A 14,238-nucleotide genomic window follows, 5' to 3' on the forward strand; every position below is an offset into this window, starting at 1 on the left:
CTATTTCCTACATAGTGCACTTACTCTATGGGCCCTGGTTAAAAGTAGTGCACTATATTGGGAAAAGAGTGCCATATGGGATGCATCCAGCGACATGTCCTCAAACTGGCAGCCCTCCATGAAGATGAACCAAGTGTAGCTAATGAGGACATCATCACATTTACTGGCCATGCAGGTTATACTAGTCAGCTGATGTTGTTGCTACATGCAGTAAGAATAAGGCTGCTAACAAGGCTGTATAGGCCTCATCACAAATGATTAGGGGAAAGCTATGTGATGATTCGTACCATTGGTCAATTGATTCATAAAATCTGATTTGAATTTAAAATCTTGCTATTGAATTTAATCAAAAGTTTTATAACCTGAAAATCAAAACAATAGGTGATGTTGAACATATTGCAATCTTTAAAGAATTGCAAATTGGCCCCTTAGGGCGAGCTGACTCCTGTGTCTGTATCCAAATCCAGTTAGGAAACACCCGGAGCCATGCTAGTAGGAAGGGTTTCCAGAGGGTAGATCCAACTTCGATATACCAACAGCACGAATATCTTGTAATAATGACCCACTCTCCACCAGCAAAATCCATCTACAGAAGGGTGAGAGATGCACATCAGGTGCAATGAAGAACGGGAAGTTGGAAAAGAGTTGACTCATCGGTCAGCTGACTCATATGCCCGCACTCTTGAAACATCATTAACCAGCTGCGCCACCGAAAAGCTAGTGGAGGTGGAGGTATTGCAACCAACTCAACTCTGTTACAGCTAATTAAAATGTAGGAGAACAGTAGCATACTGTAGAAGGTGAGTCACTTCCCCTTGCCTGCACCCGATTCCCAAAACAATGGCCTTCCTATGGTCACAGCCTGTTAGACCACAATTGGCAACAGATTCCTGAATAAATATGAATTCTACCAGGTTAAACTAACTGCAGGAGACCATCTTGAAAGAGAATGGTCATGGTTGACAGTTTGTCAATATATCCCAGGAGATTAATTCAAAAAGTGAATTATTTTTAAAGAGGAAATATCTGTCCAATTACATTTCAATGAATCTCCTGAATTGATTGCAACTGAAAGGAAGTAGGTCCAACCAAAGCAGTGACACCACCACCCCCACTTCTGCACACCATGAGGCAACGTACATATTTTTGGGAGCTGATTGAGTATTCCACACCGTCTATATAAGGGCTCAGGGCCAGACCCAGATGCAGACACGGGAGGCAGATGGTTTCAGTGTTTGATATTTAATAGTTCCAAAAGGGGTAGGCAAGAGAATGGTTGTGGACAGGAAAAAGGTCAAAACCAGATCCAGGAGGTACAGAGTGGCAGGTAGGCTCAGGGCAGGCAGACTGGTCAGGCAGGCGGGTACAGAGTCCAGAAAACAGGAAAGGGTCAAACCCGGGAGGACTAACAAAAGAGAGAATAGCAAAAGCAGGAGCACGGGATAAACACGCTGGTTGACTTGAAACAGACAAGACGAACTGGCACAGAGAGACAGGAAACAGGGATAAATACACTGGGGAAAATAAGTGACACCTGGAGGGGGTGGAGACAATCACAATGACAGGTGAAACAGATCAGGGCGTGACAGTTCCCCCCCCCCCTAACCCCAGGGACGCCAACTGGCTGACCGGGGTGTCTGAAGTGAAAATCGGCGAGGAGGGCCGGGTCCAGGTTGTCTTTAGCAGGAACCCAGCACCTCTCCTCTGGGCCATAACCCTCCCAGTCAACCAGGTACTGAAAACCCCTGCCCCGTGGTTGACCCCTCAGGAGGCATCTCACTGTATATGCTGGCTGGCCATCGATGACCTGGGGGGGAGGGATGGGCCTAGAAACAGAAGACAGAGGACTGAGACAAGGGCTTAATCCTGGACACATGAAAAGTGGGGTGAACACGGAGGGTACGGGGCAACAGACAGACAGCAGTGGGACTAATGACTCTAGAAATGGGGAAAGGACCAATGAAATGGGGGGAAAGTCTAAGCAATTCTACCTGGATGGGTAGGTCCCGAGTGGACAACCATACCCTCTGCCCGACCCAATAGGTGGCAGTCCGCTTGTCGACAATACCTGGAGGTGGTCTTGAGAAGAACCGCCCGAGCTCTTCTCCAGGTATGCCGACAGAGGCGGACGAACATCTGGGCTGAAGGTATGTTGACCTCTACTTCTTGCTCTGGAAAGAGCGGGGGCTGATAGTCCAGTAGCCGAGCAGGGGAGAGTGTTCCTGGCATATTACAACCAGACCAGTTGCTGACTCCAGGGTTACTGGCAACAAGACACCGGAGTGAAGTCTCCATATCTTGGTTGGCTTGCTCCAACTGGCTGTTAGATTGAGGATGAAACCCAGAGGGCAGGCTGGCTGACAACCCAATAAAAGTGCAGAACGCCTTCCAGAATTGGGACGAGAACTGAGGAGCCCGGTCCGAGACAATGTCAACCGGGAGTCCATGGATTCGAAAGACGTGCTGCACCATAAGTTGGGCCGTCGCCTTGGCTGAAGTTAACTTCGGAAGAGGGATGAAATGGGCGGCCGTGGAGAATCAGTCAACCACTGTCAGGATGGGGGTGTTGCCGTCTGACAGAGGAAGCCCAGTGACAAAATCCAGGGAAATATGGGACCAGGGGCGATGAGGGACAGGGAGTGGCTGTTGGAGGCCAGACGGAGCTTGCCGCGGAGTCTTGCTTTGTGCGCACACCATGCATGCGGCGACGAAGGCCCGAGACATCAGGAACCATGGTGGGCCACCAGAAGCTTTGACGGAGGAAAGTCAGTGTTTGACGAAAAGCAGAATGCCAGGTAAGCCTGGAGGAGTGAGCCCATTCCAATACCTGAGACCGGACCGAATCCAAAACATACATCCGTTTAGCCGCCGGGAGGATGGTCTCAGATTCAGAGGGAGTGGCAGTGGAACTGTACAGATGGGATAGAGTGTCCGGCTTCACGTTCTTTGACCCTGGTTGGTAGGAGATGGTGAAATTGAACCTGGTAAATAACAGAGCCCAACGAGCTTGCCTTGGGTTTAGGAGCTTGGCAGTATATAGAGATTCTACATTTTTATGATCCGTCCATACCAGGAATGAATGTTCAGCCCCTTCCAGCCAGTGTCTCCACTCCTCCAGAGCCATCTTTAAAGCTAGGAGTTCCCGGTTCCCAATATCATAATTCCTTTCCGCAGAGTTGAGAAGATGGGACTTGAAGGCACAGGGATGAAGCTTTTGGTCTTGGACGGATCACTGGTCGACCCCTACTCCCATGTCTGAAGCATCAACCTCCACCACAAACTGACGATTTGGGTCTGGATGGATGAGGATAGAGGGTAGGAGCAGTAGTGAGTCGCTGCTTAAGATCCCCAAAAGCCTTGTCCGCTACTGGAGACCATGTGAATGGTACCTTGGGAGAAGTCAGTGCCGCCAGGTTGAGAGGGGAGCCGCCAGGTTGATGTGGCCCAGAATGAAACGGTGGTACAAATTAGCAAAACCCAGAAACCGTTGGAGCTGCACCCTGTACATGGGCTGGGGTCAATCCATCACCACTCTCACCTTCTCCGGATCCATCTGTACATTCCACTCAGTAATAATGTATCCTAGAAAGGAGATAGTGGAGTGGTGGAACTCACTTCTCAGCCTTTACTAAACAACTTATTCTCCAAGCGGCGCTGAAGAACCTGTCGAACATGGATAATGTGTTCCTGGGCAGAATGAGAGAAAACCTGGATGCCGTTGAGGTAGACAAAAACAAAACGATTCAAATGTCCCGGAGCACATCGTTGACCAGAGCCTGGAAAACAGCAGGCACATTGGTGAGTCCAAACGCCATAACCAGGTACTCATAATGTACGGGCGAAGAGGGAATCAAGGTCCACCGGCAATTCCCCAGCAGCTAGATCATCCTTTATCACCTCAGATAGTCCGTGAAGGAAGGTATTGAAAAGGGATTCCAGGCACTCTCACGCGCCAATTGTGCGAAAATCAACAGCATAGTCTGACACACTATGGGAATCATGACATAATTCAAGAAGTTTACGGGCCGCCTCTCTCCCAGATACCAGAGAATCAAACACCTTCCTCACCTCTGCCATGAAATCCTCCAGATGATGACAAATTACGGATTGTTGCTCCCAAACAGCCGTTGCCCAGGAGAGCGCCCTTCCTGACATTAGCGTAATAATATCTGCTATCTTAGATCGGTCCGAAGGGAACAAAGATGGCTGTAGCTCAAAAATAAGGGAGCATTGAGCAAGAAAACCCCGGCAGGTACCATGATCCCCCAGAATAATGCTCCGGAGGAGGGAAGCAGGGTTCCCGGGGAGCCAGGGTAGGCTGTACAAACTCACCACTCATAGGGCAAAGGTTTCTGGGTGGTTGAGGGTTCTCAGAGGTGGTAGGTTGCCTATGAGCTAACTCCCTGGTTTGCTCCATAATAGCCTTAAACTCTTGGTCGTGGCGTTCCGTCAGGGAATGAAACCCTTCCAGAAGGTCCTGAAGTAGCTCCTCCTGTCTCCCAGTGGTGGCTTCCTGCAGGGAGACAGCGTGGCTGAGCTGGTCCAAGTATGCTGGGTCTGTCATGGCCAGTTTGTACTATAAGGGCTCAGTGTCAGACCCAGACCCAGATGCAGACACGGGAGGCACATGGTTTGAGTGTTTGATATTTATTAGTTCCAAAAGGGGTAGGCAAGAGAATGGTCGTGGACAGGCAAAGAGTCAAAACCAGATCTAGGAGGTTCAGAGTGGGGAGAAAGAGAGAATAGTAAAAGCAGGAGCATGGGGAAAATCACGCTGGTTGACTTGAAACAAACAAGACGAACTGGAACAGAAAGACAGGAAACACAGGTATAAATACATAAGCGACACCTGGAAGGGGATGAGACAATCACAAGGACAGGTGAAACAGATCAGGGCGTGACAGTCTATCGTAAAGGATCATTGAGTTTCTATTAAGGTATCTATACATTTACTCAAGTATCACAATTGGGTACTTTTTCCACCACTGGTTGTAATAACCATATATTCAATGTGTTTAATGATTAAGATAATAAGTATATATTGTAGTAAAACAATACAGTCTAGCTATGTTTCATACCTAAGAGTAGTTCATGCTATTAAAAATGGATCCATGCTTAAATTCCAATATGGAATCTGAAGATAAATAATGGTGATCTCTCTCATTAAAAGCCCTATAGCTCCCTGTAAAGGACACAGTGGTACATCATATTAAGAAACAAAAGTCCTGCTGTTCAACAATCATTAGACTAACATGGCCCTTTGAGTTTAGTACTACTGTTTAAACCCCATCATGACTGAAGAGTTTAGAAGAACTGTTTAACCCTATCATGTTTAAACCCTATCATGACTGAAGAGTTTAGAAGAACTGTTTAACCCTATCATGTTTAAACCCTATCATGACTGAAGAGTTTAGAAGAACTGTTTAACCCTATCATGTTTAACCCCTATCATGACTAAAGAGTTTAGAATAACTGTTTAACCCTATCATGTTTAACCCCTATCATGACTAAAGAGGAAGATAAAAAAAGTAAATAAACAACTTTGTTTAAATATACATTAAAACAAGCATGTCGATGTAATGGACTCTTGATGTCCATGACGGAGTCTTTGAATTTGAGAGTGGTTGTATTTAACAGCATTTCTAAATCAATTATGTGTTTTCATGTACTGAGGAACTGTACATTTCCTGTTTCCTGTCCACTATTACTGTGGATGACTCTTGACTCAGAACGAGACTTACAGTAAGAACTGAAGTAACAGTTGAAGTTAACTGTATTTGAGCAGAAGTGTGTCAAGATGGACAATGATGAAAATACATATGCCAATTCAAGTTCCTTCAGGGCCAGCCCAAGAGAAGGAGCAATATATTTCCAGAGGTGGAAGAGACCCTCCAGAGCTGCTGCAGTGTGTCTGGGGCTGCTGTGTGTTCTCCTACTGGCTGGGATCATAAGCCTGTCTGTCTACCAGAGAAACCAATCGACCAGTTACAACAACCTGACTAACGAGAGAGACCAGTTAGCAGTTACTGAAGGGACCTGGAAATGGGTGGATGGTACAAATCAAATCAAATTTTATTTGTCACATACACATGGTTAGCAGATGTTAATGCGAGTGTAGCGAAATGCTTGTGCTTCTAGTTCCGACAATGCAGTAATAACCAACAAGTAATCTAACTAACAATTCCAAAACTACTGTCTTATACACAAGTGTAAGGGGATAAAAAATATGTACATAAAGATATATGAATGAGTGATGGTACAGAGCAGCATAGGCAAGATACAGTAGATGGTATCGAGTACAGTATATACATATGAGATGAGTATGTAAACAAAGTGGCATAGTTAAAGTGGCTAGTGATACATGTATTACATAAAGATGCAGTAGATGATATAGAGTACAGTATATACGTATACATATGAGATGAATAATGTAGGGTATGTAAACATTATATTAGGTAGCATTGTTTAAAGTGGCTAGTGATATATTTTACATCATTTCCCATCAATTCCCATTATTAAAGTGGCTGGAGTTGAGTCAGTGTGTTGGCAGCAGCCACTCAATGTTAGTGGTTGCTGTTTAACAGTCTGATGGCCTTGAGATAGAAGCTGTTTTTCAGTCTCTCGGTCCCAGCTTTGATGCACCTGTTCTGAACTCGCCTTCTGGATGATAGCGGGGTGAACAGGCAGTGGCTCAGGTGGTTGTTGTCCTTGATGATCTTTATGGCCTTCCTGTAACATCGGGTGGTGTAGGTGTCCTGGAGGGCAGGTAGTTTGCCCCCGGTGATGCGTTGTGCAGACCTCACTACCCTCTGGGGAGCCTTATGGTTGTGGGCGGAGCAGTTGCCGTACCAGGCGGTGATACAGCCCGCCAGGATGCTCTCGATTGTGCATCTGTAGAAGTTTGTGAGTGCTTTTGGTGACAAGCCAAATTTCTTCAGCCTCCTGAGGTTGAAGAGGCGCTGCTGCGCCTTCTTCACGATGCTGTCTGTGTGAGTGGACCAATTCAGTTTGTCTGTGATGTGTATGCCGAGGAACTTGAAACTTACTACCCTCTCCACTACTGTTCCATCGATGTGGATAGGGGGGTGTTCCCTCTGCTGTTTCCTGAAGTCCACAATCATCTCCTTAGTTTTGTTGACGTTGAGTGTGAGGTTATTTTCCTGACACCACACTCCGAGGGCCCTCACCTCCTCCCTTGAGGCCATCTCGTCGTTGTTGGTAATCACGCCTACCACTGTTGTGTCGTCCGCAAACTTGATGATTGAGTTGGAGGCGTGCGTGGCCACGCAGTCGTGGGTGAACAGGGAGTACAGGAGAGGGCTCAGAACGCACCCTTGTGGGGCCCCAGTGTTGAGGATCAGCGGGGTGGAGATGTTGTTGCCTACCCTCACCACCTGGGGGTGGCCCGTCAGGAAGTCCAGTACCCAGTTGCACAGGGCGGGGTCGAGACCCAGGGTCTCGAGCTTGATGACAAGCTTGGAGGGTACTATGGTGTTAAATGCTGAGCTGTAGTCGATGAACAGCATTCTCACATAGGTATTCCTCTTGTCCAGATGGGTTAGGGCAGTGTGCAGTGTGGTTGAGATTGCATCGTCTGTGGACCTATTTGGGCAGTAAGCAAATTGGAGTGGGTCTAGGGTGTCAGGTAGGGTGGAGGTGATATGGTCCTTGACTAGTCTCTCAAAGCACTTCATGATGACGGAAGTGAGTGCTACGGGGCGGTAGTCGTTTAGCTCAGTTACCTTAGCTTTCTTGGGAACGGGAACAATGATGGCCCTCTTGAAGCATGTGGGAACAGCAGACTGGTATAGGGATTGATTGAATATGTCCGTAAACACACCAGCCAGCTGGTCTGCACATGCTCTGAGGGCGTGCCTGGGTATGCCGTCTGGGCCTGCAGCCTTGCGAGGGTTAACACGTTTAAATGTTTTACTCACCTCGGCTGCAGTGAAGGACAGTCCGCATGTTTTCGTTGCAGGCCGTGTCAGTGGCACTGGATTGTCCTCAAAGCGGGCAAAAAAGTTATTTAGTCTGCCTGGGAGCAAGACATCCTGGTCCGTGACTGGGCTGGTTTCCTTTTTGTAGTCCGTGATTGACGGACTACACCACTGACCACAGCGAATTGGGGGAGAGGGCAGCCCAACGGCAACAATGGAACAGACCAGGACTGTGGGGACTTTGTATATCATCCAACTAGTCAAGGGTGGTGGAATGATGAGAAATGTTCCAATAAACAAAATTCGATCTGTGAGAAATAGGATAATAGATCCTCTCTCTGCACTGCTGTTGAAAAAGGACTATGGTGATGGTCTGAAGATTGATGTTTTTTGGTTAAATAGTACATTGCATTAGACTAGGGAGAGAAAGGCACAGGCATGCACACACAGTTTCCATTTCACACGATCTATATATCATTCAATAAATTACTTTACGTTTTAGTTCTCCATTCATTTGAAATTAATGATACATTACTATTGTGAAATGTTATTGTTCATTTTGCTTCCATTATGCTGTACATTAAGATGTACTTTCTGCTTATTCAATAAACTGAACAAAAACATTTAAAGTGTTGGTCCCATGTTTCATGAGCTGAAAAACAAGATTCCAGAAATTGCCCATACGTAGAAACAGCTTATTTCTCTGCACAAATTTGTTTACATCCCTGTTAGTGAGCATTTCTCCTTGCCAAGATAATCCATCCACCATGTAACTCAGTAAAATCTTTGAAGGTATTGCGTGTTGTGTTACTATTTTTGTTCATTATAAAACAGGAAAATTAAATGTTTTATTAGAGTTTAAAAATGCAATACAAAGTTACTGTAAAATCAGAGATAAAAGCAGTATGGTAAATTTACACTGTTGCTTTAAATGTAAACGTAACATTTGTCAGGTGATGACATATTCCTATTCCTGAACGTGACAGAGGTGTAGACAGAGGTGTAGACTCCTGAAGGAATTTGGTTTAAGGAAGATTAAGGAAGGTTTCGTTAGAAAGACCAGACATCTTCTCACTTTCATAATAACTCACATTTCATGGCTTCAGTGAAATAACGACATGACTGAACTGTTTCCTCAAAGTGCTCTGCCTCGGGCTACTCTTGTTGCAATTTGGATGTCAAAACTATGGTTGACAAAGCAAAAGCAAGTAGCCTAGTGGTTAGACCATTGGACTAGTAACCGAAAGGTTGCAAGATCAAAACCCAGAGCTGACAAATCTGGCGTTCTGTCCCTGAACAAGGCAGTTAACCCACTGTTCCTAGACCATCACTGAAAACAAGAATTTGTTCTAACTGACTTGCCTAGTTAAATAAAGGTAAAAAAAAAAAATTTAAGATATGATATTGATCAAACTTTGACACACCACCACCAAAGCATTGGGTAGAAAAATTATACTGTATTTCAGCAAGGGTCCTTTCTATGTGAATTATAGTGTTTTAGTTGTAGTAGGGTTTTAGTCAGTGAATACCTCCTTCCAGTACTGCTCCACAGTGAAATTCCTGTTCCTCTCAGCCAAGTGACGCAATGCCCTAGCCTCTTTCTTGGACTGCTCGTAACTGGCCGTCCAAATTCCTCGCAAAGATGTCCGCTTCCTAGGGCCTGAAGCAAAGTCAAATATCCTCGGGAGTGGACACTTTAGGTGGTTTCCCTCTGCTTGCCAGGTTTTAGGAACAAGGCCCTGTTTGGGAAGCAGAAATATTACTATATAGGCACAATAAAAAAAGGCTATACTCCAGCAGGTCTATTTCATTTTAGCTTGAATATTATTATTAACACAATATTGTGTTAATGTCAATAATGTAAAGTCTGTCTTTTTAGTTTTGTGTATGTACCACGAGAAGACTAGCTGTCATCCTGGCATCAGCTAATGGGGATCCAAATTGAGATTCATTATAATCAACTATTTACTGTCAAACTAATCATATTGTCAAACTCCCCATCGTCCTCAGCTAACCTCTTTAGAGACAGAGACAGTTTTTCAGGGGGCTCGTCTGGGACGACTACAACCGCACTACTGTTGCTCGGCAGCCATTGCCGAACCTTGGGAGCACTGTAATACACAGGAACCACCCCAAGCTTGAGGCCTCCATAGTTTATCGGTGATGTAGTCGTCACAGATGGCGTTCTCAAAGGCCAGAATGAATTTGTACTGGGCCAGGATCTGGTAGAAGGCCTGCTCCTCCATGGCAATCGAGTCCCTCAGATGGGAAGGCAGGTCTTTGTTGTGGAGGCATTGTCCATAGGAATCAACCCTGATGTGCTTCATTAACTCACTCACATAGGCATCCCGGTCCGACGGAGGGTCGCAGTCTGACTGGACGTACACCACCGGGGCTAGTGTTTTCTTCAGCTCGTTCTTCTGGTTGAGGGACACCAGGTAGGTCTGGGCGGTCAGGACCTCCAGGTTCTCCAGGTACTGGGAGGTGAGGGGCAGCTGGGAGTGCTGGCTGAAGGTGGCCGTGTGGTTAAAGAGGGTGATGACGAGCTCGTGGAAGAACTTGTAGTTGTTTTGGGTGACTCCTCGTGAAACAAGGCCCACTAGTGGTGCTCTCTCCTCGGCAGTGGAGACACTCAATGTTGAAGCCGGTACTTCTTAACTTTCACTATTTTCTGAGAAAAAAAAAAATATATATATATACAGTACCTGTCAAAAGTTTGGACACTTACTCATTCAAGGGTTTTCTTTATTTTTACTATTTTCTACATTGTAGAATAACAGTGACGACATCAAAACTCTTCAAAGTAGCCACCTTTTGCCTTGATGACAGCTTAGCACACTCTTGGTATTCTCTCAACCAGCTTCATAAGATAGTCACCTGGAATGCATTTCAATTAACAAGTGTGCCTTGATAAAAGTTCATTTGTGGAATTACTTTCCTGTTTAATTTGAGCCAATCAGACATGTTGTGACAAGGTAGGGTTGGTATACAAAAGATAGCCCTATTTGGTAAAAGACCAAGTCCATATTATGGCAAGAACAGCTCAAATAAGCGAAGACAATCAACAGTCCATCATTACTTTAAGACATGAAGGTCAGTCAATACGGAATATTTAAAGAACTTTGAAAGTTTCTTCAAGTGCAGTCGCAAAAACCATTAAGCTCTATGATGAAACTGGCTCTCATGAGGACCGCTACAGGAAAGGAAGACCCAGAGTTACCAATTAAAATACATTTCAATATCAACTATTGACTATACATAATAGTTACAGGAGGAACACGTCGCTCTACCTAAAGCCTGCCTTAGTTAACAGAGAGACAAGGTTCCCCAGTAAACAAAGCTTTCTCTGAGATAGGAAAATCTGACGTCCTCCCAGGTTGCAGTCTCTATTCTCCCTCAGCTCCTCTCCTGGCAAACCTATATAGAGGAAGACACAAAGCAATTAGTGGGCCTAGGTGTTTACTAATTTGCTTTACACCGAGCATCTATCCCCGGAGGAGGGTGCTGTCGTGTCTTCTTCCTCCGGCTGGTCACTGAACTCTCACATGCCTTCCCTCCCAAGATCAACCCAGAGGGGCGTGCGTCAGACGAGGCCTCAGGGTCTCGACGGGATAGCGCGACTGCATTTCTGTGTGCTCTCCCCAATCGGTGAACCACCTAGGAAATTAAAATGGTTGGAGCGACAAGAAACATCTTGTTATTCGGCTGTTCGTGTCTCGGATACCATGCCAACAACTGGAGGGGTGCATGATCCGTGACCAGCCAGAATCACCTCCCAAGGAGAAACTACCTCAAGTATTCTAGGGCCCACTTAATTACCAGTGCCTCCCTCTCTATCGTCACATACTTCCGTTGCCGGTCGAACAGCTTGCGGCTTACGTATAGGACGGGACGTTCCTCCACCCCGTCCCTTTGGGACAGTACAGCCCCCAAGCCGGTGCTGGAGACGTCGGTGTGAACAGTGAAGGGCTGCTGAAAATCGGGGGCTCTCAACACCAGTTCTCAGCTGTGTGTCTTGAGGTGGAGGAACTCCCCATTGGCTTCAGATGTCCATACCAAACTCACCGGGTTTCTCTTCTTTGTTATGTTGGTCAGTGAGGTGGCAATGGTGTTGTAGTTTGGGATGAACCGTCTGTAGTAACCCGGCCCAGGAAGGAGCGAACTCCCTTCTTGTCCCAGGGCAGCAGCCACTCCCGGATGGCCCGGGTCCTCTCCACTTGTGGTTAGACCAGACCGCTGCCAATGGTGTAACCAAGGTATTCAGCCTCATTCAGTCCCAGGTGGCACTTCTTTGGGTTAGCTGTCCGGCCGGCCACCTCCAGGCTGGCCAGCACAGAGCGCAGCTGGCGGAGGTGGTCCTCCCAGTCCTCACTGTGTATTACAATGTCATCAGCAGTGAATGCCTGGTGAGGATGTAACTGCGTACTGAAATAGCCCATATGGGGTGGCAAAGGAGGTTTTGTGGCGGTCTTCGGGGACCAGAGGCATCTGCCAGTACCTCTTTGTGAGGTCGAGGGTCGATATATAGCGGGCTTTCCCAAGCAGCTCATCGATCCTCGGGAATGGGGTAGGCGTCGAACCTGGAGATGGCTTTGAGGGCTCGGAAATCGTTGCAGAAGTGAATAGACCCACTGGGTTTCGGCACCAGCTCGATAGGGCTGGACCATTCGCAGGTGACCTCATCCTTGGCTTAATGACCTCATCTTCAACATCTTCCTCCTTTCTTTCCGTACCAGCTCCCGGCGTGCTTCTGGTACCCTGTAGGGTTGGAGATGAACCTTCTTCCCTGGCTCTGTGGCTATGCGGTTGCAGAGCAAGGTCTGCCCCGAAAGGGGGAGAAGACCCGATGGTTCTGGTGGACAATCCTTCCAAGGTGTTGTGTCTGTTGAGCCATAAGAGTGGGGCCAAAACCTTTTCTGTTGGTCGTTCCTCTCCGTCTGCCTTAAGTTCCATCAGCACCTGCACCTCTCATTCCACATAGGCTTTCAACAGGCTTATGTGGTATATCTGCTGAGGGCGCTGTCATCCTTAACTACTCACCCTGTAGTTTACCAGGGAGACTTGCTCTGTCACCACATATTGGCCATGCCACCGAGCCTGAAGCCGGTGTTCCGGCTTGGGGACGAGGACCTTATCTTCAGGGCGGAACTGTCGCAGCTGGGCCGTTTTATTGTACACCCAGGCTTGGGTTTCCTGCACTTTGGCCATGTGTTCCCTCACCCCCGGCCATATCGCTGCTATTTTGTCCTTCATGAATGTGATGTGTTCCATGAAGGTACGGTACTGGCAGGGTTGGCTTTCCCAGGCCTTCCTGGCCAAATCAAGGATGCCACGCCAGGGCCGCCCATAGAGCAGCTCGAACGGCGAGAAGCCAGTGGACGTCTGGAGGACCTCCCAGAGCATGGGACAACATATCCCAATTCTTCCTGTCCCAGTCCACCAACCGGCATAGCATGCTCTTGATGGTTTATTAATCCGTTCACACAGCCTGTCCAACATGAGATACAGTCCCTTTGCTATGGCTTTCGTTTCCATCGACCTCAGAGGAATAGCCTCTGAGAACTTCATCGCATAGTCCACCACCACCAAGATGTACTCATGTCTGCATGCCGAATGCGGAAGGGGTCCCACCAGGTCCATGGCTATGCGCTCAAACGGGGTCTGTATAATTGGGAGAGTGATAAGAGGGTTACGGTATGTTCGCTTGGGAGCAGGGAGTTGGCAGGTGTCACAAGATTTGCAATACTTAGCGACATCTTGGGTAAATCCATGCCAATAGAAATGCCCCAGCAACCGTTCGTGATCATCTCCTGGGCGTGGTGGCCCCCTAGTGTATAGGCCATGTGTATGAACGGGGCACCAGTAGCAGTTCCTGTTCTACCCCTCTACGTTTGGCCAAACCATATAGATAATTGTTACTCATATGGTAATTGGCTAACTCCTTTCATTACTCTAATTATGTACAACCATCTATGTAGAATAACAAAGCATATTACACTAGAAATAGTAACAAAACTACAGTATTGTATATTATACAATTCGTTTGCATGACACACGAGCAAAGTAATACAGTTCACGACATACATGAAATGCATTGCAATTTGTGTGAGTAAATGCAACCAACCAACATTGATATGTTAGCAACTCTATCAATAACAAGACTATCATTAGCTAAATGCTTGAATCGAACTTACAAACAAATATTTTCCAAGGCTGAAGCGTGACAAGAAATAACTACACTGAAAGACCTGCACCGTAGCGTTGTTTTTAGCTGCTTCTATGCGTGCAGAACAAATTCTCT

The 14,238-nt window shown here is 46.7% G+C and overlaps 1 protein-coding gene across 1 annotated transcript; it reads left to right on the plus strand.

The window, feature by feature from the left end:
* Nucleotides 1-5,797: 5,797 nt before the first annotated feature.
* Nucleotides 5,798-8,258, plus strand: LOC135517068 (hepatic lectin-like). Its single transcript, XM_064941090.1, has 2 exons — nucleotides 5,798-6,053; nucleotides 8,095-8,258. The coding sequence occupies exons 1-2, from the start codon at nucleotides 5,798-5,800 to the stop codon at nucleotides 8,256-8,258; spliced, it is 420 nt and encodes a 139-aa protein (XP_064797162.1).
* The last annotated feature ends 5,980 nt before the right edge of the window (nucleotides 8,259-14,238 follow it).

Source organism: Oncorhynchus masou, chromosome 28, assembly GCF_036934945.1.
Source record: "Oncorhynchus masou masou isolate Uvic2021 chromosome 28, UVic_Omas_1.1, whole genome shotgun sequence".
Classification (NCBI taxonomy): Eukaryota; Metazoa; Chordata; class Actinopteri; order Salmoniformes; family Salmonidae; genus Oncorhynchus; species Oncorhynchus masou.

Bases quoted from the DNA above. Each gene is read 5' to 3' on its own strand.
- LOC135517068 (XM_064941090.1), top strand. From the start codon at position 5,798: ATGGACAATGATGAAAATACATATGCCAATTCAAGTTCCTTCAGGGCC. The intron at 6,054-8,094 runs GTACAAATCAAA...TAGTCCGTGATT, and splicing joins GACCTGGAAATGGGTGGATG to GACGGACTACACCACTGACC.